This window comes from Ambystoma mexicanum, chromosome 3p (assembly GCF_040938575.1).
Source record: "Ambystoma mexicanum isolate Mex_15411 chromosome 3p, UKY_AmexF1_1, whole genome shotgun sequence".
NCBI lineage: Eukaryota > Metazoa > Chordata > Amphibia > Caudata > Ambystomatidae > Ambystoma > Ambystoma mexicanum.
In genome coordinates, this window is record NC_090925.1 from 1,044,007,585 (window position 1) to 1,044,031,155 (window position 23,571).

Below are 23,571 nucleotides of genomic sequence, written 5' to 3' on the forward strand. Positions count from 1 at the left end.
GCTCTTCTCTTTTGCAGTGTTGCCAGTGCCAGGTCCTAATACAGTTGGATTTCTTCACCATTCATACGGATGTGATCCATCTCCCTCGCTCTTCTCAGTATTTGCTCTTTTTGTGTATATGACGAAAGTGCCACCAGCACATCTCGTGGCCTCTCCCCTGGTGCTCCTGATCTCTTCGGGCCTACCCTGTGCACTCTGTCTATCCCAACATCCTCTGCATCTTGTGCTTCCAACACATCCCTGAAGACCTCTTTAACAGCTTTCTTGAGATCCTTTTCTTGAACTGACTCGGCCATATTCTTTATACGTATGTTGGATCTCTGTGAGCAGTTCTCCAAGTCCTCGCATTGGATCTCCAGATTAGGCGTGAGCCTCACCAGATACTCCTGTGTCTCACTAACTTGTTGAGATTCTTCCTCCATACTTTGGACCACTCTCTCTAGTGAGTCCGTTCTCTCTTCCAGGCCAGCCAGATCCCGTTTTAGATCTTGGACCACCTGTTTCAGATCGTCCTTCATCGTTGCAAATAGTTCTTGCACTGTGGACATAAATTTCTCTTGAAGTTCTGCGAACCACATCTGCATGTCATCTCTAGATGGCGTCTGGGGATGAGACCCATGGGCATTGCCTTCATCGTGGGGAAGTTCTTCCGGTCCATTCCCTCTGACGTGGACCGAATTATCTGTTGACCACATCTGAAGGATGTTAGCATCCTGCTTCATGTTCTGTGCATTTTGCTGGGTCGAGCCCCCTCTCCCCTTGGTTTTCGACATGGTCCCTGATGAGTTGTTGGATTGTTTACAGTCTCACTGGGGTAGTCCTCCCCTTTTCCCTGCTACCCCGAGAGTCCCACCCGTACCCTGTACCTTGTCGTGTGGGGGGGGAGGTTGCTGATTTGTCTTTAACCTGTGTTCCTTGGAGTGAAACCGTGGGCCTCCTCCTTCTTATTTTGGATACTCCGTTGCATGGTCTACAGGGGGCAGCGGGGGGTGGGGTGGAACGCCACACTTACTGGGCCCTATTAATTCCCGGTGTCTTTCTGGCTACTAGCTTCTCTTTGTGGGCCTGACTCCAGGGAGTTCCACAAGCGCCGAGTAGTCCTCTATCCCTGAATCCCGCCGCTGCTCCTTCACAGGGGGAAGACCCAGCCCCCCACCTCTCCCACCACAATCTTCAGCTCTTTGGGTTAATTACGCTCGGGGCTCTCCCCTTTATAATTACAATTGGCCACGCTCCAGTGCCACTGTCTTCCAGCACCCTTCACACGCTGGTATTACACGTATTATCCTTGTTTAAACAAGAGGCCCCCGCGATGCCGCTGTGCCCCGAGACTCACCATCTCGTTCCTGCGTACGGGGCCCTCTTCACGCTCTGTGTACTGGTGTGTCTCCTCTCCCGCTCACCGCTCCTCCCGTCCTGTGGCCTCACAGAGCCTGGCTCGAGGTCCTCGTCCCGTGTGTTCTTCTTGGGTCCGCCTCCTCAGACCCCACTCGCCCAAGCGGGATCTCTCCTCTCTCCCTCTGCGCCACCAACCGAAAGCCGCCTCGTGTCCCGGAGGGGGAGGGGCGGTCTCCGCTCTTCCGCAGAACGCTTCCCTTCTTCACATTTACGTGCGGAACTGCTCACCGCACCGAGTGCCGAGGGTCTGCCGCGGTGGGGGGGCAGTTTCCACCCTTCAGGAATCGGCGTTTCATCAGTTGAAGTGCTTTATTGGGGCGGCCTGGGCGAAGAGCGCGCTCACTTGCGTCTCGTCTCCCCGACGGCCATCTTGGAATCCCTAAAGGGACACATTTGAGCCAAGTCACGCACGCCACAGTACCATACAGAATTCATCACTGGAGGTTCCCCTCCAGTTCACAGCCACATGAGCAACGCCTTGTGGTTATGCAAATTAGTTTAAAATACATGCCTTTTCCACCCCAGAACTTACAGGGCAGTCCTATTCTATACATAGCATTTTTAACCCACCTGAATATGGTATGGGAGTCAATGATGGCCAATGATGTGCTCCAAACATGGTGCTGTAAACATGTTTTTGCAGGTTAGAGACAGGAAGGTGATCTACTCCTATCTTGGGATGTGCAGAGATTCCTCATAATTATGTATTATTGTGCCCATTCATTATTCATAATTCCAAGTGGTGCTCCATACATTACTTCCCTCTTCAACTTCTCTCTTGACTGGGCCACTTTTCCATCATCCTACAAGTTGGCTACTGTCATATATACCCTTAAGAAACCTGGCCTAGATCCTAACTATCCTGACAACTTTTGTCCTGTCTCCTTCTACCTCACTATTCCTAATCCTAGAGTGTGTAGTTTTCAACCAGCTCACTGAGTTCCTTGAGACACACAAACTCTGGGGTCCTCTTCAATCTGTCCTTTACCCTCTGAAATGTACTGAGTCATCTCTCCTCAATGTCAGCAACTACATCTCTTCCACTCGACGTGCTAACCGTTCATCTATACATATTTCTCTTGACCTCTCCTTTCGATACCTTCAACTATTCTGACTTTCTCTCAACACTATGTCTCCTAGCGATTAGGGAGAAGGCCCTTGCTTTGTTTGCTTCATGTCTCGACCCCAGGCACTTCCAGGTATCCCGTGACAGCCTTACCTTGCCACTCACCCCCTTACTGTTTGTGTTCCAAAATGTCAGTCCTGGGTTCACTTCTCTTCACGCTCTATACCTCTGCTCTTGGAACCTTGATCTTCTCCTATGGCTTCTCCTATCAACACTTTGCTGATGATACTCAGGTCTTCTTCTACCTTCCCTTCTTACCTGTCTGAGCTGTCTCTCCGCCATCAAATACTGGATGGCATCTGACTGGCTCATGCTCAATCCCACTGAGACTGAAGTTCTTTACTTCCCATCCAAACAGGCCATCTCTTCGTCTCCCCCTCTTTTTTCTTCTCTTCTGACTACCTTGGTGTCGTCTTCAACCCATCTCACAACTTCTTGCTCTTCATCTTTAAATCTGGCACTGCAGCCAGACCTAATCTCAACAACATCAGAACAATAATACATCTCCTTCCCTTCAACACTGCTAAGCACCTAATCTCCTCTTTGGTACTCTAGCGATCTGACTACATTGCCAGTCTCCATTGTGGTCTTCCCAATCATTCTTTTCAACCTCTTGGCAAAGTCCTCAACTTCGCTGTCCATATACTTTTAACCTTACCCGCTTTACCTCCACCTGCCCAGCCCGTTGTCAGTTAGGCTAGTTATCTTTGAGACAAAGGGCAATGTATGAACTCATTTTCATCATCTTCAAAACTATACATGGACTTGCCCCACCCTATCGGCACGTATCCCCCTCGCTTCCTTCGATTAGCTTCGGCTCACCTCCTTGCCACCTCGCGTGCCCCTTGCACTCCCTCTCATTTCCTCTCTCTTCCTATCCTTGCTTCTTTACTCTGGAATGCTCTTTCTCTCTCTGCATTACTCCCACTCAATCTGTATTTAGAGCCAACCTCCTAGCTCTCCTCCTTGTTGAAGAACCACTTGCATAGCATTCTACGCCACCACATCTCCCTGCCCTTCTCTATCCCTACCTCTCTACGTCAACCCTACAGCACATATCCCTCACCCCTTTATCCTAAACCATAGCACTTCCTCCACTAGCCCTTTCCTATATCATGCTCTACTGTCCTTGTCCCTGTTTCATGTTTCTACCTCCCCTGCATCATCTGGTCTTATATCCACATCTTCTCACCCATTGTTAAGGACACTGGTCCTCCTCTCTGTAAATAATGTTAAAACGTTTTGTAATCATGTTCGTACCAAACATGCATTGTTTTCCCTGCAACTTTAATCAACTAAATAATAAAATAATGACCTCTCCTAAGGTTTACGAGGCTATTAGCACATATTTGAAAAAGCATTACATTTTTGGGAGTTATCATGGTGAAGCAAATAAAAGTGATTTAATAGCGAGTAATGTAGATAAACAAACTGAGTTAATAAAGGAAATGTAATTTTAATTTATGGGAATTAAATAATAAGGTGGTCTTCATAAGTCATGCATTTTAAATGAAACCTTAGTTAAACTGGAATGGATTTAACATAAGCATGCAGTAGATGTAAAAGAAAGGTATCAGGTAATAATGTCCCCATGCATAATGTCCCCATGCATAATGCCACAGGGAAAAGCCATTGGCAACATTTTGGGGCTGATTCATGGAATTTGTGCGCCGAAAAATGGGAATTTGTGCGCCATTCTGCCCACAAATCCCAATTTGTTAAACAGGGATTTGCTGGCAGAATGGCGCACAAATCCCTGTTTTTCGGTGCACAAATTCCATGAATCAGCCCAAATATATGGTGACATTATGTATGGGCATGGGTTGCGGGGATGTCCCCCGACCACCTTGTAAAAATTGATCGATGTAATAATGTCTCCTCAAAAAACAGCGACATTTTTGTCAGGAGACATTTTTACAGGGACATTATTACATGGAACCAAAAGAAAGCGGTTGCAATGAGAACGTGAAAGCATGTTCCCTTGTTTTGTCTTTCTCTTTTGTGCATTGAACAGACTGTGGCAGTAAAGAAAAGATTCTCACCGAAGAGGGAGTTTCTTGTGGAAAGAAACTGTGCTTGGAAATGAAATTGTTGTTTCCCTGTTTGAACTCAGAATGTTCAGAAAGCATTCAATACCAGTAGTTTTTGACTGCACTGTAAGCATTCCGATTGGCTTAGAGGAGGGTAATAATGATCTCCATGTACTAGTACAATTTAGAGTGATTCACATGTCCATTTGAACATTTTAATGTACAGACTTTCTTTCTGTGTTGTGTGCCTGCTCTGTTACATTTTTCAAGTGTATGATATGATATGATAGTTTATTTATATAGCGCCTATACACAATGTGTTTCAAAGCGCTTCAAGGCAAGGGAGGGAACAAGGGAAAAAACAATGACATTCTTACAAGCCATGAACAGTAAGGATGTGAAATTAACTATCGTACTCGGCCTGGCGACATTTCAGATAGTGCAAGAGCTAAGACATAGATAAGGAAGGGAGGGGGAGAGTGGGACGGAAATGGAAACAGATAGGCGACTACCGTACTAGGCCTGACGACATTTCTGGTAGAGCCGGAAAAAAAACAAGAGGTGAGGGAGAGGGGCGCAGAAAGATAGGGGAGGAACAAAACAAGCGACTATCATACTAGGCCTGATGACATTTCAGATAGTGCTGGAAGGGGTGTAGTTACCTTTACTCTGTTACTATAGATGGTTTTATCCTGTCCATGAATACATACAAAGCTTGGGGGCGGAGTGGGGGGGCGTGGTACATGGCTATCCCTTACAAAAGGGCAATATGCCAGTCAGATTGGGGCATTACAGATGCATTTGAGGTGCCATATGATATATGCTGGGAGCACCGGGATAAGTGGGACCATGATTAAACCAGGCTTATATTGGCATTAATGGGGCATTTGAGGCTCCACTTGGTGTATGTTGAGAGCATTTGACAGGCCATACCCTACGTATTTACCCTCACACAGCATATTCACACGCAAACTCACACGCTGCAGAAACGCACGCATTCATCAGCATACAATGCCATAGAAAAGTCAGAACTATTGGCTTTGCCAGTGGTTTTCTTTATAGTTTCGATTAAATTAGTGCCATTGGGTATTTTGCTTTTAAATGTATTTTTACAGCCTCTAAGTGTACGCTTGTATGACTGAATAAATAATTGAATACTTGATTTAATTTTGCGTTGATGCTCTGGAAAAAAGAAGAGACAAAATAAAGCACCCGAGTAACGAACAACCTTTTATTGAAGCAAAACAGGTGTCGACGTCAACTTCCTTTAATGCAGCGTCTCATTGAAAGCTGCATGTCAGACTACAGGGTCCATTGTTTGCATTGAAGATGTGAGATATAAATGGGTTCCGAAGCCGACGCCTCTATCATTTTGGCAAAAACGAATAAACCAGCTTCAGCACAAGTCCCAGCTTGAAGGAGTTGGGAAGCGGGCGGCCCACACGTGCTTCGGCAGCAATCGTCTCGTGCTGCTTCTGGGGGCAGTTCTGCAGTGCACCTAAGACGTCAGCACAAGAAGGTCCTAGAAACAAGGAAAACGCAATCAGCAAGATAACGGGGTGGCGCAAGCATTCACCTCACCACACACAAAGGCTATGTCGCAGCATTCTCAAATAGGATGTACTTTTGACTATTGGTTCTCCACTGGCTCATGTAAAATGTGCTCGGACAAAAAAGTCAGGAAGGATATCAGACCGCACCATTTTAGAGGCGGCCAAAGCACATGGCAAGGGGTGACCATGCACTTATGCCCCTTTCTGAAAGACCACATTACTGGACTGGCTTCAAGAGGGGGGTGAATGCTGATGTGCCTGGAAGGGGCGTGGCAGGATGCAAGGGTTCTTATCTGATGAGAATCTCCAAAGGGACACATGCATTCTCATTTCAGCAAAGATTGACAACAGAGACTTCATAGTCTGCTGAGTAGTGACATGTGACGCGTTACTAACTCCCGAACATACACACGTATAACACCGGTACTGCAAGTATCACCCTTACTCGAGGAAGTGGGGGCTGGGAGATGCTGTCCGTTTGGAAATCTTAACTCCTATATCCAAGACCGTTTACGGAAAATCTCTGACATTACTGATAGATATGGTAATAAAAAAACAAGCCCCCCTGCCAGATAAATCTGTCGCAAGAATATTAATATGTTATTATTCGCCCCCTATATGGACTACTAGTCCTTTGGCCATCAGGGAGGCCATCGAGAGGCTTCCATGCAGTAATGCAATCAACATTGTCTGTTGAGGGCAGCATCCAAAACCTCTGACTAATCCTAGCAGCGCACTTTCCTATCCGCAAACACGACTCCCTGACTGGAGAACCTCGCAAGGCGTTTAGAAACTTCGGTTACTGACTCCCATATAATGATAATAATACAACTTCAGCAACAATAACCCAAGGACGCGTGGCTTGCAGGCTTCTACTATGAAAACAGACTCCAATTCAGTGTACTAAACTCAAGGTGGGGTGTATTCAGAATAAAGATTTTAAGGTCTGCTTTGCAAAATGATATAGGTGAAACTTGCAAATGTGACTATGTGCAATTTGCACGCCCATTTCGGCCTGATTAGCACAAACATAGCAGATCAGCCAGCCCTAGTCTCTGAAAGTACAGTTTAATATAGGAATGTCAAAAGTGTGAACAAATATTTTTACCCTTTTTTTTCCAGTGTGGTGTCAAATTTTGGGGGATGTGGATCACTTTCTGGTGACAATTTTAAAAAATGTAAGGGGTTGGGCCAGCGCAAATGACGTCAGGAGCAAACACTTTTTATTTTTTTATTGAGATGCTTCATCTGGGCTTGTCGGTGTGTCCCTGATTTCCGTTGCTGGGTCTTTACTATTCCTCCACGTACACCCATTATTTATTTATTTTTATTGTTACATTTATTAAGCACAAAAAACCCTTAGGCATTGACACGCTGTTACAACCAGTTACACTCAAGTAAAGTTATAGAGGGAGTAGACAGGTCAAAAAGTCAGGTAGGGGCCTAGGTGAAAAAACGCATTTCCAATGCCTTTCTAAAGGTCCACTAGGATTGTTCAGTTCTTAAGTGTGGTGGGAGAGAGTTCCATTGGTTGGCTGCCACAAAGGGGAAACTCGTGACTCCACTTTTCAGACGTTTGGACATAGGTTGGATAAGTCTGTGGGTGCAAGCTAATCTTACAGGTCTGGTGGACAGGGCTTTCAGGAATCTTTGAGACAGGTAAGGCAGAGAAGAGTTGGACAGGCATCTGTGTGTGATGGATAACGTTTTAAAGATGATCCTTTACTTGACTGGTAGCCAGCGGGTGCTTTTTCTTGCCTCTGACATATGCTCCCTTTTAGGAATGTTAAATGCAGCTCAGATGGAATTGTTCTGAATCACTTGGAGTGCGTTGTCATAGTCCAACCTAGCTCCAATGATAGCTCTGGCATTAGTAAGACAGCTGGGGATAGGAAAGGTCTGGCAGCATTAATTAACTTGGTAGTGAATGCTGTTGAGGTTGACCTGGCGTGTTAGGGAGAGGGTACCATCGAGGTAAACGCCCAGGGTCTTCGCAGATGCGGAGACAGGGATCAGAAGACTGTCAATGTTGAAGTTGGCATATTGGGGGCTGAGATTCCTGATTATAGTTTGTGCCTCTACCATCAGGATCTCTGTCTTTTCATTGTTTAGACAGAGGCCATTTGATGCCATCCATGCTTGGATAGACAGGTAGATTGTGTTTAGGGCATGTGAGTCTTCAAGGTTTTTGCCAGAGAGGGGTAGAAATGTTTTTGTATCATCGGCATAGTTTGTGTATGATATCCAATGGAATCCAGAAGATCGAAGAGGGGTTTCGTGAATGTAATGTATAAGGTGGGAGAGACACAGAACCCTTGGGGCACTCCACACGAGATAGGAGAGAGAGGCTCTCAGGCTGCTTCCAAGAAGACTTGGATTGATCTGCGAGCCAGGAATGATACCACCCAGGACATGACTCCAGGATAGATATTAGCAGAGGTGAGGTGGCGGCATAGAGTTTTGTGGTCAACCAAGTCAAAGGTGGCTGAGAGATCTAGGAGGAGAAGGGGGGCAGGCTTGCCCTCCTCTCTGATTGCGTCAAGTTGGTTCTTGAGGTCCAACAGGGCTGATTCAGTTCCATGGCCTGGTCTGAAGCCGGACTGGTGCAATCCTAAAATCTGGTTAATTTTTAGATAGTGCTGGATTTGGGTATAAGAAGCCCTGTCTATGATTTTCAACAGGAATGGGACAGTCGTGATGGGACGGTAGTTGCTGGGAATTGCTGGGTTAGGGTAGGCTTTTTGATCAGTGGGAGAACTCAAGCTTCCTTCAGGGAAGCGGGAACTACGGCAGATGAGAAGGATGCATTGATAAAATTGGTGATAAAAGGGATAAGGGCTTAAGCGCAGTGCTTAATGATAGGGGCCGGGAAAGACTCACCTTTACGTCTGGATTACTTTAGGATTTTGTGTAAGGCGGCGACTTCCGTTTTTGAGATATTACGGAAGTGGAAAGTGGCACGCTGGTGGGGAGATATGTTGATGGAAGTTGGTGGGGAGGACTTTTTAATCTGGGATTGTTTGACAGTAATTATGGTTTGTAGGGTGGCGACTTTAATGAGCAGAGCCTTCTGGATGTTCGTACACCAGGTTTCAATCATGGTGATACCCATGGGCGGTACAGCTGGGGTTTCCAATTTTCTACGGATGGCGAATAGCTCTTTGATGTTATAATTGGCATTGTCAGTTCTGATGTAGTAGGATGTGGCTTTGGCCTATGTGATGGCATGTTTATAAAGACTAGAGGTAGACTTAAACAATGCTTTGTGGGTATCTGTTTGGACTTTTTTCCAGGACGCATCCGCCCTGTGTTTCTTTGCTCTAAGCTCTTGTATGTCATTAGTAAATCACATGTTGGAGTGGGTCACAGCTTTAGAATTATAAAGTGCTAACATCGTGACAGTGTCCACTGCCGTTGCCAGAATCTTTATGTAAAGGTCTGCGAGAGCATCTGGGTTCTTGGAGAGGTGGAGAAAGTGACCCAGTTGAAGACCCGTCAGCACTGGGGTTATGGGGGGGGGGCTTTCCTAGGTGATTTTGCAGGAGCTGCAAGCCCAGGTGGGTGGCATGGGGTGTTGGCATGTGAGGTGGGTAGGGGCTATGGGATAGTGAAGGTCACAACTTAGTAGTCAGACCAGGGGCAATAGGTGACAGCTTTAATAGCTATCCTACAGTTAAGGTACGCTATCCAGTCAAGGGTGCAGCCTTTTATATGAGTGGGGGCATTCACTCGGTGAACGAAGCATAAGGCATTGAGTGAATTAGACAGGGAGGCGGCATTGTGGTCTGTGGGGTCATTAAGGCCCAGGTTGAGGTCCCCCAGGACGATCATTTTAGACGTGGGTTTCAGGTTGGAATTGAGTCTATGCAAGATGTCTTCCTCGAATGTTGCAGGTGGCCAATAGACTACTTTAAGTAGCACTGAGTTGGTATGGGAGATGGTGAGTTTGGCAGGTATCAAATCACAGTTCCCTTCCATTTCTTAGGAGCATTGGCTGATTTTAATGGAGCCTTTGTAGATCAGAGCAACTCTGCTTCCTCTGGTGCCTTGTCTGTCTGATCTCAAGATGGTGAACCCAGGAGGGACAGCTAGGGACAGGGCCTGAGACCACATGCAGCCATGATTCAGTGATGGCTAAGAGATCTAGGTTAAGAGTAGTCATAAGGTCATTGATGTCTAGGGCATGGTCCAGGATAGATCTAGCGTTAATAAGCACGCCCATAATAGGCATACGGATGGGTTGGGGGTTGCTATGAGCCTTAGAATTAGCCTTAGGTTGAGTGCACTGTGTGTAGGGTGGGCAGTAGTAGTGTTGTGTACAGTGTGTAATGGCAAATATTGGTTCAGGGAGGGGGTATCCTTCATAAGTGGTGGGTGACCAGAAAATCTCTTATTTGGGTGGTAGGAAGTGTGGTCTGCCAGCCTGAAATTCCTCAAATCTCGTATCTGGGCATAGGTTGTTCGGATGAGGTGTACAGTTCTCATCCATAACCGGTCATTTCTCATCTGAGAGGTGGTTGGACATTTGTGCTGTGTGCCTATAAGGACTCTCTTTGGGGTACAAATAGAGGGTGAACCCTTGTTGGCCAGGCATATTGTTGAGGGAGAGCAGCAGGCTTTCAAAAGGGCATTATATGTGACGTGCTTCGCCGCATAGTGCCAACATATCGTATGGGAAAGGGGTTGGGCGGTGCAGCTGCTCATTGAACTGAGGCTACATACAATCGGGGGAGTAGGCATCAGGAGTGTGTATTGTGGAGAGATGGGTCGCGGGGAGTATTGTGGCAAAGAATATGGTCAAAGAATATGGTACTGAAGCACCATTACTAGACATGAGTTGGGTGTTCGGGTCGGGGAGGAGGACATGAGACGAGTGGCAAACGTGAGGTGCTGAGCATTTGGGGCATAGATATATCAACAGGAGTAGTTTGCATTACCAGACAACACATAGTGTTAGACACAGCACCATAGGATGACGATCATGATGCTTGCTTACTTTTTTTGACAATACAGGAGCTTGGCTGGAGACTGCTCGCAGTGTCGGGATTGTGATTGTTGTTCTCAGAGAGCGGCGGATCACACATGAGAGCGTAGATGAGAGCTTGCTGTTTGGTTCCTCCATATTACTGTGGCTTCTTGATTCCGAAGCAGCAGTCATCTTGGAAGATGCAGTTTATAGGCTCCAAGTGGAATAGAGCGGATGAGAGCGTAGTTGGCCTTATGTACCGGTCTTGAGTAACAACCAGCTGCACCATCCGGCTTGCAGGGGCCATGGCCATTTGTGCAGCTGGTGCCTAATCAGAAAGCAGGCTATTTTGTTCCTCCATATTGCTATGGCTTCTTGATACCGGAGTGTGGCCATCTTGGAAGATGCTGCTTCGCTGGTCTCTGCAGTAGCTTCTCCATGCAGGGGGATGCTGGGGGGTCCCATGGTGGGATCCAAGTGGAATGGAGCAGATGGGAGCATAGCTGACCTTATGTACCAGTCTTGAATAATGGCCGGATGCACCATCCGGCCTGCTGGGGCCATGGCCATTTGTGCAGCTGGTGCTCAATCAGAAAGCAGGCTGTTTTGTTCCTCCATATTGCTGTGGCTTCTTGATTCCGGAGCGGTAGCCATTTTGGAAGATGCTGCCTCGCTGGTCTCTGCAGTAGTGTCTCCATGCAGGGGAGGCTGGGTGGTCCCATGGCGGGTTCCAAGTGGAATGAAGTGGATGAGAGCGTAGTTGGCCTTATGTACCGGTCTTGAGTAATGGCTGGCAGCACCATCTGGCTTGTAGGGGCCATGGCCATTCGTGCAGCTGGTGCCCAATCAAAAATAAGGCTGTTTGGTTCCCCCATATTGCTGTGGATTCTTGATTCCGGAGCGGTGTCCATCTTGGAAGCTGCTGCCTCGCCGGTCTCTGAAGTAGCTTCTCCATGCAGGATGAGGCTGGGGGATCCCATGGTGGGCTCTAAGTTATGTGCATAGAAAATAGGTGCTAATGGAAGCACAACCATGCCGATTGCCTAGAGTATGTACAAAGTGCAGTTTTGGAGCAATAAATGAGATCAGGCGCAAATTGCCTATTTCACTGTATTGGAAATCAGCCACAATTTGCCCAGACCCTTGCACCTGAAAAAATAGCCTAAATTGCCTAGTGAGCCAGCAGCATCAAAAACATCTGCTAAAAGATTGTGTGTTCTTATAGAGGGTGGAATATTGATTGAGGGGTTACAAGAACACGCTGGTGAAGTACCAGACAAGAGAGTGTCGGTAGTCTTTTGCAGATGACAAACGGGACTCCTGTTGATGGTATAGCTGGGCCAATATTATTCTATGGCTTAACAAAACGTGTCTATAGTTAACTATAATTTTACCGACAGTGAGTTGTCAAAGGAGAATGTATCAATGGGTGATTATTCTGCATCCTGATGCAAATACGTCCTTTAAATAATGCATATAGTGGTCTTTTCTCATAATATCCTTTTGGTTGTTGGTAATACTTTCCAATCATGTGGTCGATATAGCTCATTGGCAATTTGTGTCAAATGTGCTGATTCTCACCCCCTTTCTCGCTCAATAAACCTGATTTACAGATGGAAGACATTATGAAGAGGAATTCTTCGAGAGCCTGTCTATCACCACTTTATGCGGTATCTTAAGCCAGTCCACATATTATCATGCCACTTCAGCTTGGATGTGTGAAACAGGCACATTGGAGCCGCGGACAAGTTCAGCTCTACAAATACATCTTTTATGTACAGAAAAAGTGGGGCACATTGTGTGACAGGATTCTTGGCAAAATATATCTCCATGCAATAATGGTATGAATCAAAGTTGATGATACCAATAAGTCACTGTTACATCTCTATTGTATCTAATAAAGGAGCCTTGCAATGTCTGCACATTCATCCTAGAGCAGTGCAGTGAGAGCCACTACACTTCCAAAGTGCAGTTATTCAGCCACTATTGTAGGTGCCACGTGGGCATTTTGTTTACCAATAATGGGGCACGCAGCATTTAAACAATAGCATCCTCTCACTGAAAGGGGTTGCCGTGTACAGAACTTTTCTTTAATACAGCACCGTCGTTAACCTTGCTTTATGTAGTCCATCTTGAACTTCCTACCTTGATGTCATCGTTCGAACACCTTTTTACATCTTGATTTTCCTGCCTCCATTTTCTTTTTTTTTTCTTCAACACACATGGTAGGAATGGAGAAGCCACACACATTGTGTGTGGTTTAGGAGAAGCAGGATCGCTTTTGCAACCAGTTATATTGGAGAATATGGTCTGGATAAAACAAGCAACAATGAATGTTTGCAAATTGCAGTGATAGACAGGATCGGTCTAATAGGGTGTAATGTAGGCCTTATAAAGCTATTCCAAAATAGACCCGGAATCCTCATAAACCTTTTGAGAGGAATCAGAACAGATGAATAGTCTTGATTTAGGGTCACCATGGTTTTAGCTGATACCACCTTTGACACCATTGCTCCATTGTTGCTCCACCAATCACTACTGGTTATGGGATCGCGGAGGCAGTGCCACTGTGAGCCGAAATTAAAGAGACAACCTCAGAGTCAGTTTTCTTTAGGCAGTTTTGAGGCCATTTCCGGCCTGTAGCTCCTTAACAGCGGCTTAAAAGCTTCTCAGGGTCTATAACAGCGACAACGAGTCGGAAAACCTATTACCAGTCTCACCTGCTCAGCAGGATATTACCGACGCGGTGCACATGGGAGGAGGCAAAGCAGTTGTATAAGCCACAAGCACTGGTCAGTTGTTCTCGAAGCGGAGTACTGGAGGCCTTCTGAATCAGGTGCTAGATCCACAGACCTGTGACATGTCTGTTTGGGCTGGCTTCTGAGCTCAGTCGTTAATGCTATGCTCTATCAGTGGAATACACATGCGTTTCTCTCTGAAATAAGTGACTGATTTTGCACCGTCAGTAAAATGCCAATGTGTGTCTCATTGTCTGAATCAATTTAATGATCGTCTCACTGGTTCTTTTTCTCCCATCACTGAACCTAGCTACTGTTATACGATTCCTTAAAAGTAAGTGCGTCACTCTGTTTTCTGCTCTTTCAAAAAATAACGTGTCTCTCTGAACCAAGTCAATGATGTTGTGCTCCATGAGGGGGGAAACAAATGAGTCCTTCTCAGCCCAGGTAAGCCATTCTTCAATTTTATGGTCTGTCCGTGAAAATACATGCTGTGTCTCTGTAGGAACCCACACAATAAAAACATGTGCATTCCTCAGAACATGATAGCGAATGATGTAATCCCTCTTGAAAAAGGAATGTGTGTTATTCCGGAGTCAGTCATTCTGTGCTATACTCAAAAGCCCAGCCATTGCGTTTCTACTGTATTATAAAGAAAGACGTTCCTTTCTCTCTCTCTCTGAACCATGCCATTGATGTTATCCTCCTTCATGAAGAAAACCAATGTGCCACTCTGTCCAGTCCCATATTATCTGCTCCCTCTTGAGGACAATGAAACATATGTTTATCTTTGAATCCAGCAATGAATTATTTGCTGTCTCTGAGCCTAGTCATTCTGTCACTGATATACTGCTCCCTCAGTAATAAATAAGCTTGTTCCTATCCCTCTGAACTCATCTACTGATTTCCTTCTCCCTCAAGAAATAAACAGGTCCATCTCTCTAAACCCAGTAACTGAGTCACTGATTTTGTGCTCCCTCAGGATGCTGTCACTCGCTGAACCCACTCACTGTCTTTATTTCTCCACAAAGAAAACGTTTGTGTCTCTGAACGCACTAAATATTGTTCTGCTCCTTCAAGAAACATGTATCTCCTTCCCATTTTAGTCATCTGCTCCCTGAGGAGAAAAGAAACATGAGGATTTCGTCACTCTTTCTGAACCCAATTAATAAGGTCGTGCTCCGTTGTGAAAAAAAAATGTGTTTCTTTAAACTCTGTTCATGGGGGCATCCGGTTCTCTGGGAGCCTTACATCACCTTTAGTGGGAAATAGGGGGCACCCTGGCTGGAAGAAAGCAGATCTGAAAGTTGTATAACCGATTCTGTTGGCAACTGTTCGTGGCGGCTGGTCCAAAGGCGGCGGGGATGGGGCCCGGACATCAGCTTGCACGATAGCAAAACCTACTCAAAATGGAGGACCAGTGTGAAAGGCGGCCTACACAGGCGAGAAAGCCTGTCTGCTCCCAAACTAAGATGGCCGCTTATGTCATTGACCGTCCCATGCAGGAACGAAATAAGTCCAGATACCAACCCCCACCCACCCGAACATTTCTGCTGCCAGCACCGTGGGTATGCTGATGAACAGGACCTATATTAAATGAAAGAGATGAAGATGGTACTTCCAGCATCTTTGCAATGCATTTGGATTATCAGGTTTTTATCACCCGACTTTTCTTTGAAGACCCAGAGAAGTAGTAAGCTGTATCTGCATCCTTGTTTTTCATGCTTCCTTTTGGAAATTACCACTGGAAGGACCTTCTTAGGTTAGGGTCAGTCAGGGACCTGAAACATTTCGAAATGCAACAGTTTATATGGGATTCTGCTAACCAGCAGACTCCTTGGGAAGGGTTTATTAAGAACCCGGCCATGTCCCTCCAATTACATTCCCACCAACAGGGAATAAAGGAGGGGACGGGCATCCATCTGCTGATATACTGCTCTGCTTTTTTTCAACTGCTTTAGCTACCATGTGTAGGAGATCATTGCCAATTTACCTCTTTTCCCTTTCTTACAGATAACCAGGGAAAGCATTGAGAGGTGGCATGGGTTAAGATTTAAATCTCAGCTGCTGTCCACATGGTCCAGAGCCATCTTCATGAACCCCTGACTCATCCCAGTCTAGCCTAACACACTAGTAGTGCAGTGGAAATGTAAACATGGGTCATGCAGATTGCAGAGCCAGCATACAAAGCAAATGGGGTGACCTAAATGTTAGAGCTGGTTTGCATGCACACGCTTGTGTGGACTGTGAATCAGCAGATTCAGGATGGGAAAGAACAGGAGTCTCCCAACCATTTACCATGTATGAACAGTCCCTGCAAAGTAAGCAGAATTAAATGGTGCGCAGACATTTTGATATGTTGGGCCATTGGGCCCCTGATTGGGCCACCAGCCGAGCAGTCAGTCTCAATTGCTTATCCTATAATTCAGTTGAGTATTGGCCAATCACACCTATGTCATGACATATCTACTTGACAAACAGAAACCTGAGAACCTGAAAAAATTAAAGTTGGAGAAAAGTGGATGAGTGAGAAAGAATTCCAGAGGTAGAAAAAAGAGGGACGGGTGAAAGAGAAAGGTCAGGAGGAGACAAAGAAGCGGGCAAACTGTTAACATTAGAGTTGGGGGAGAATTTGTGATGTGAAGAAGGGAGACACCAGAGCGAAGGAGGAGGAAGAGAACCAAAAGCAAGAGGCCAAGAGAGGCAGCCATTGAAAGGAGGTGAGCAAACGAATCACTGAGTATTAAAAGGAGAAGGGAGAGAGGAGCAAGGCAATTGAGGTCGTTAGAGTCGATAAAGGATGACTATTGAAGAGGAGGTCAGAAGTGATAGAAAGAATGAAAATCAGGAGAGGAGCAGTGAAGGGTTGTGGCAGATTGATGGGGAGGCCAGAGAAAGGGAAGTAGGGAAAGAGCTGAGAAAGGCACTAACAAGAGAGAATGAGACAGAATGAAACCAGAATGGGAGAAGAAAGGAGTACATGAGTAATGGGAAGAGCATAGATGAAAGAGACAAAGACCCCAGAATCTTAATTTTTAGCCTCATCAAACTTGGGTGGAGAAGATCCTAGTGGCAGCATAATGCCTGGAAGACAAGCCAGGGTAGAGGAGCTATGAGCGAGAGAAGCACATTGATCTCATGGCTCAAAAGTAGATAAAGAGTTTGGTGTCTGGATGTCAAGATGACCCAAGGCACCATGTGGGCCAACACGGTATCCTGACAAGACCAACCCAGCCAAGAAAGACTCTACTAGAGGAAGACAAGCCCTGCCAAGAAAGATTCTGCACGGTTCCTAAAAATCGAAGTTCAGACCGCTCACAAACCCTGTGACTGTGAGGGAATGACTTTTTCAGGCAAGTGAGGTAAGGACTGAGGTCTGCAGCATCAGAGCTAAGCTATAGGTTTGCACCCCAGGTAACATTCTGACCCAATCTCCTGGTTTTCTTGGTGTTCCCAATGAAGAAAACTATTGTCTTTGGGTTCTCTGTTGGCCCCACAATCCTGACACCTTCCCCACTTGGCTTGCATGTGATAAAAACATTGGTACAAGGTGTAATACAGTTTGCTCACTGAAAGCGAGTATATTATCAGTTGGCCTGCAGAATGAAACAACTACATTGCTATTAGTCTTTTGTCCTGGAAGATGGTACAGTGTAGGGAAAATGGGGCTCTGAATTTCAGCAGGGGCAGAGTTTGAGACTCTGGTGTGATGTGAATTTGGTACGAGTCAGTACTGTGAATTCAACAAAGCAAAAAGAAAAATGTGAACCTAGCTTTGCATGGAAGCCATACCGTAGCATAGTGCATCACACGATGGTATAGCTATGGACTGAATTGCAATGAAGCATATGACTAATAACTAATAACCCTAACCGTAACCCTTAACCTACTAATGTCTATTCACTTGCTAATATTGAAGGCAGCTCAATCCATAGCTCTTTGGTGCAAAATATTGGTGCAGATCATTGGTACTAGCCGGCTCGTCGTATGACATGGCAAGCACAGGCTGTGCAATGTTGCTTGGAAAAAGCAATAAATAAACATGCAGAATTAAATCTGTTTTGCACTGAAGACATGACAAGTTGAAGGGGATGGAATGTGCGCATTCATGTGCTCAAAGCATCTGTTTGCTTCTTTGAATCTCTGTCCAAAGGTGACAGGCTAGACATGTGTTCTCTGGAAGATTTTAGAGGTTTGACTATTCAGAGGAGGTAGTGTCCGATTGACATGTGACATCAGAGCCAGGGGCCGGCATTTCTTACACTTCTTGTAGGCAAACCTGCCCTTTATGGGCAGATCACAGAGAGGCTTTTAAAAAGGGATGTGCAGACAGGAAAGGGGAGGGCTGTCTCTCAGGACATTGAGCTGTCTTGGCTTACCATAGCTGTTTGCTGAGTTTCCTGCCAAAAGAGAAGCAGTGGAGAAAGGAGGATGCACTGAGGGTGGGGGGACAGCCGTGCTGAGACCAAGGGCAGACTGAACCAATGCTCTGCTGACTTTGCTGCTATGAATATTTCGAGCATTCTTTATGTGAGCATAAAAGTGCAAGTGAGGTGTGTGAAGTTTTACAATTAAAAACATAGATAGCTATTTGCAGGTGTTTTCTGCTCCATCCAAAAAAAAAACAGACCTCACATATAAAAACTGCTAAAGTGAAAAATGTGTTCAAGGTCATTAGATAGCAAAGGTTTGAACTGCAACACTGAGAGGGTGATTGAAGCTCATTGTGGAAAAGATTTTATCGCGAGCAAAGAGTTACTATGAAATGGGCTTGTGGTTATGTTTTAACCTGAAGAATAGAATCTGCTATCACTGCAAAAGGGAAACAAGAGTATGAGATGTGGGCTTTCATTTCTGTATAATGTCATAATGAACTATTGCTTATAAAGTGACTGAAAAGAATTAGATCAGTTTTGGTCTATTTTTTGTGTGTTCTTATTACTTGTGATGGGCTATAGACAGGCTCAAAACTAAGCAGGTATTTCTACTACCTTCAAGCGGTGTAAAGCAAGATTCACCAAAACACTGTGAACTGGGGCAAATCATAACGAGCTGTTTTCCCATATTGCAGTCTTGAGGTGATCTGGTAGGCCTATGCAGAGTTTCTACCACCAATAGTTTGCTACCAAAATGGAAATTACATCTTAGTGCACACCAAGTTCGGTTTTTAGCTTGCCGCTCATGATCCCTATATAAGAATAACAGCAAGTAATCCTGTGGCTCTGGGGTCCACAAAATACCCCAACAAAAGTAACACTTGGCGTGCACAGTTAAATGAATCTATACTAACATTTGGTTTACACATTCCAATGAGGCACAGTGTCATGTGGCTTGCACAGTAGAAATAACTGCACAATAGATAACTGAGGAAAGTTAGCGAGGTCACCAAAAGGATATTTTTCTACCTTTGTCCCCCAAAGGCTCAAGGCAACATATGCTGCTTCTGTATACCTGGAACTCCCTGCTGGGAAGATTCTCATGCAATCCCCTATCTTTCTTCATGTTGCTATGAGTTCAGAGAAAGGATTACACAAAATCTCAAAGTTGAAAATGCACCCAGAGCACAAAATATCAGCATTTATTGGTGTATGGAGGAAAACAAATAACGGGCCAAAAGCTGGAAAAAAGTATCATCTCACTGTCTTACCTCAATGATGTCGATATTAGCATCATCAAAATTGATGTTCATCAGCTTGGGAAGGGGAATTCCATTTCCTATCACCGCTAAAAATCAAAGAGTGGGAAGTACATTTAGGATGGCTTGTTGTGATGTGAGATCAAGAAGTAGCTACCACAATGTTTCTTGGTGAGTTGCTCAAATACCAACGTGGGGCTTGCATTGAGACTCTCAAATCAACTCTTTCACCAAGCTGTTCCTTTATCACTGCTCCATCGATTCAAACTTTATAAATTCAGATAAGTAAATACATTTTGGAAAATAAACATTGTGCTAATTCACAAAGACGTTCTGGTAGTAAATCTGACTTACTCTTGACTTTCTCCTGAAAAGATACCATTTCATTGAACACAGAAGTTACAAAAAATAATTCTGACTTTTGATTTGCTCATAGTAAGGGAAGAGTAAGTCGGAGTTACTACCAGTAACCTCTTTGTGAATCGAATAGTCTATGCAGGAGCTTAGATGTACTTCTGTTAATGTCTTTATAATTTGCTCACATAGTTTAAAGCAGAATTGCTTTTCTTTGATTTGTGAGGTGGAGTGCAATGCGAAAAACAGACTTGTTCTCGTCCAGCAGAAATCCTCGAATGGAGTAGTACCATATCTGAATCTGGGGTTGCTCAAGGTGTGCAGCCCTTCTGCATGACAATTACCTGTAAACATCACAGAAATGGCAAGTAACAAAAAGCAAGTGTCAAGTCAATAACAAAAGTATGTTAGTACCCTCCCTACCGTTCAATGTTGGCAAGAGGGCAGTGTCGAGGATGGGTGCGATCAGACCCTCTGTAGCAGAGACCTGCAATGCAAGCGAGACATTTAAACACATTGAATTCAATACGAAGGCGAGACCACCTTGGTCTTTAGGGAGTCAGAGGGTTTTACATCATCCTTGTTTTTTTTTTATTTTTATAGAAAGCATTAGACTTCACCTCAACAGTTAGAATGCAATTAACTTTTATAACTCATGTCTGGACGGCTCGACAGCCTTCACGCAAAAGAATGAACTCACAGCCTCAAGGTTTATTGCCTTTAGATCAGAAGGGGCCATTTTTCAGACAATTGTGAATGCACAAACGCAAATCTAAGGTATAAAACTGCTCTTTGGGCACCCACAATGACACCTGTGTCAGCGCCAATGGATTTGCGATGTATTCCCACTGGTGTTGTTAACAGAGATGCATGTGGGTAATCAGTGTTTTTTGCACTGGCGTGTTGTGCTTATACATGTCGAATCTAGGATAATACGGCCCCAGATCTTTGAGGGCTATCCCATTCACATACTGTGCATCAACTCTAGTCGGTAGATACCGACAATTCAATCATTCATGAACATGGAAAAATAATATTCCAATTTCTAGAGCCCTAGGCACTGCCCCATTTCAACCTTTTGAACCCATATATTCTTCACAACGTGAGATGTCACTTTCTAGAGCGTTCTAGAATGGCCTATTGGATGTCATCTTTCATAAACATCTTGCGTATGAGTAGACTTTCGGAATGAATATAAAAAGTGACTAAAATGTTATATGTTTGATATAAATATGTGCGTTCATTCATTTGCCCGTAGATGGCCGCAGCTAGCATATGCAGGGTTCGAAATTGGAGGGAGTTCGAAACCAGCAGCGACCAGGAGCTACATGTTCCTCCTCATGCCACTGCTGCCTTACAAGCTTGTATTTGAGTGTGCTGCTAAAGAAGACTTAAAACACATCTAATACATATTTAAACAACATGGATCATACATCATGGGAAAAAAGTTAAAGTAGCATCTCCTGGTAGCTCCTGGGTCCCCTGCAGTAGCTCCTGCCTAGAGGGTGATGCCCAACACCCAAGAGCTGGCTTTAGCTCCTGGTCATCAAATCTTAATTTTGAACTCTGCATGTTCCTCCTTCAGAGCTTATAAATGCATGCACTTCCCCTTTCCAAGACATTACCTACATGCCAATATACTCAGTGGCCCTGGCTCCTTTCTGCCTCATTCCATCCTTTGCAGCCTGGGGTGTAGTATGTCTGTTGTCCAAAACCCTTTTCGATGTTGTGTAGTCATGTGGTAAACCCACACATTTCAAGTACTTTGCATAGTGTGTAACAGTTTTTAATTTTATTTAAGGTGTCCATACTTCTAATGCCACAGTTAATTTGATGGCCGCAATGTGGCACAGCATGTTTCCGGCTCGGGCCATTTTTCAAGTGCTTATTAAGTGTAGAGATTAGGTATCCCTTAAGTATCAATCATCGGCTCTACACTCAAGTCATGTGTAAGGTTAATATGTATAGTGGTGATCAAAAATTCTAATTCTAACACAGGAACTTCTTGGAAGTTCTATGTTGATCACAGATCACACTGGATCATAACCTTTGGGGAAGGTATTTGACTATCAGTCACAATGAATTCAATCCACATTGCCCATTGTATCATCTCTGGTGACTGCTCCATTTACTTCCCTACACAATCTGGCCAGAATGTCACTCAATCTCACCCCATTGTAAGAAGCTCACTGCTTCCTGTGAAATCTGATATCTTTTCTCTGGTACTTTCTTTTGTGATCAAAAGAGCATTGATATTCCCTGTACATTATAAATATAATTGTTCTTTTATATCACGCTCAATACCAGATATTGGTTTCTAACCACAGGATCGGGATTCTTACCTACACTGTGCTGCGTTGTTTTCCTTCCAAGACAAACGCGTTGCCCCTGATCTATTCCCCCTCACCAAATACATAAATATATATATAATTGTTCCATCCCTTCCACAACCACTTTTTGTTATATTTTCTTATGGGTACATATGTGATGGAAAGGGGCTAGACAAGATACCTTGCCTTGAATGAATCTTAAGAGATATTTGAACCCTACAATTAGTAAGCGTGGAACTGAACCAGAAAAACGTTTTGCCACATATGAATTACAATATGAACTGTAGTATTACATTTATGGATGCCATCTATAAACTGAGTTGCTGTTAACCATTATGCAAAGCATTTCAAATGTATGGCATTACCTCGTTGCTATACAAGTGGGGACATACAATATTGTTTATATAATCTTGTAGCGTGTCTTCTACATATGTCTACTGTACATGCTGCTGTCCTTGGGATTATATTGTGTGCACAGCAATTCGACATTCACTTCACCCAGGTAGAACTTCCAGTGTCAATCTGAAACTTTTGGATGTCCTCTTACCTGTCCAGGTTATTTTTAGGGTTTGAGGACATGCTCTGCTCTAGGCAGGGTACTACACTCTATGGTTCAAGTTAGAATCATTGTTGACCCTCCAAACTGGCATTGCAAGCCTTGAACAGAGGCGGGTTTCTGGCATAGGCCGCACAATCTTACATTATCCACTGACTGTGTGGTTCCTTCCCATTCTATACCTTCCTTTTGTGTGTAACTGAAAGCCTTATGAATTCACAATATACTTCCGGGTTAGGTGATCAGCACTAGCCGATGGTTTGTTAATTGCACTATGCAAGTGCAGACGCACACTGCCTCACCATGCCACCTCTCAGGCCATAGCATTTCCACATACCATTCTCCAAGGTCCTTCACTGCATATTGTCCGAGCATTAGAGTGTTATAAACTACAGCATGCCCAGCCTTGAGAAGTCATTTAAAATGAAGCAAAGTCACCACTGATGCCCAGTAAAGTAAGTATCCCGGGCGGATAGCTCAGCGGCAGTGTGCGAGTCTTCGAGGCAAAACGACATCAAGCAACACAGGTTCGAAGACGACACGAAGCAACACAGGTTCGATCCCCGGGTCCGCGCTTAGAAACCTCTGGGTGTTTAAGCACGTTATAAATACTTAACTAAGCCAAAAAAAAAACACACACACAATTACGCAACTAAGAAAAACAAACAATTCTTGTAACAGCGCCTCATGTCTGGGGGCTGTGTGAGCGCTTTATAAATGTAAATAAAATTAAAAAATAAAAAAATAAATAGGGAACAAAGAGACCGAACTTGAAGAGCTGGGTTATAAATGAGCCATTAGATACGCGGACTTGAGCCACCTACACCTTAGAATCCATAGGCAGCTAGTGAGGTGCAGTATAACACAGCTGCTGGCAGACATTTT

General features: G+C 44.7%; 1 protein-coding gene across 1 annotated transcript in view; it reads right to left on the reverse strand.

Moving 5' to 3' along the window:
- Positions 1 to 1,693: 1,693 nt before the first annotated feature.
- The window catches only part of LOC138580026 (BPI fold-containing family B member 4-like), a 99,042-nt gene continuing 77,164 nt past the window's right edge, over positions 1,694 to 23,571 (reverse strand). Inside the window, exons 11-13 of the mRNA XM_069650256.1 lie at positions 20,224 to 20,287; positions 19,459 to 19,535; positions 1,694 to 1,777 (exon numbers count right to left, since the gene is read on the reverse strand). Of these exons, the coding sequence (XP_069506357.1) occupies positions 1,694 to 1,777; positions 19,459 to 19,535; positions 20,224 to 20,287 (225 nt within the window). The remainder of the gene's footprint in view (positions 1,778 to 19,458; positions 19,536 to 20,223; positions 20,288 to 23,571) is intronic.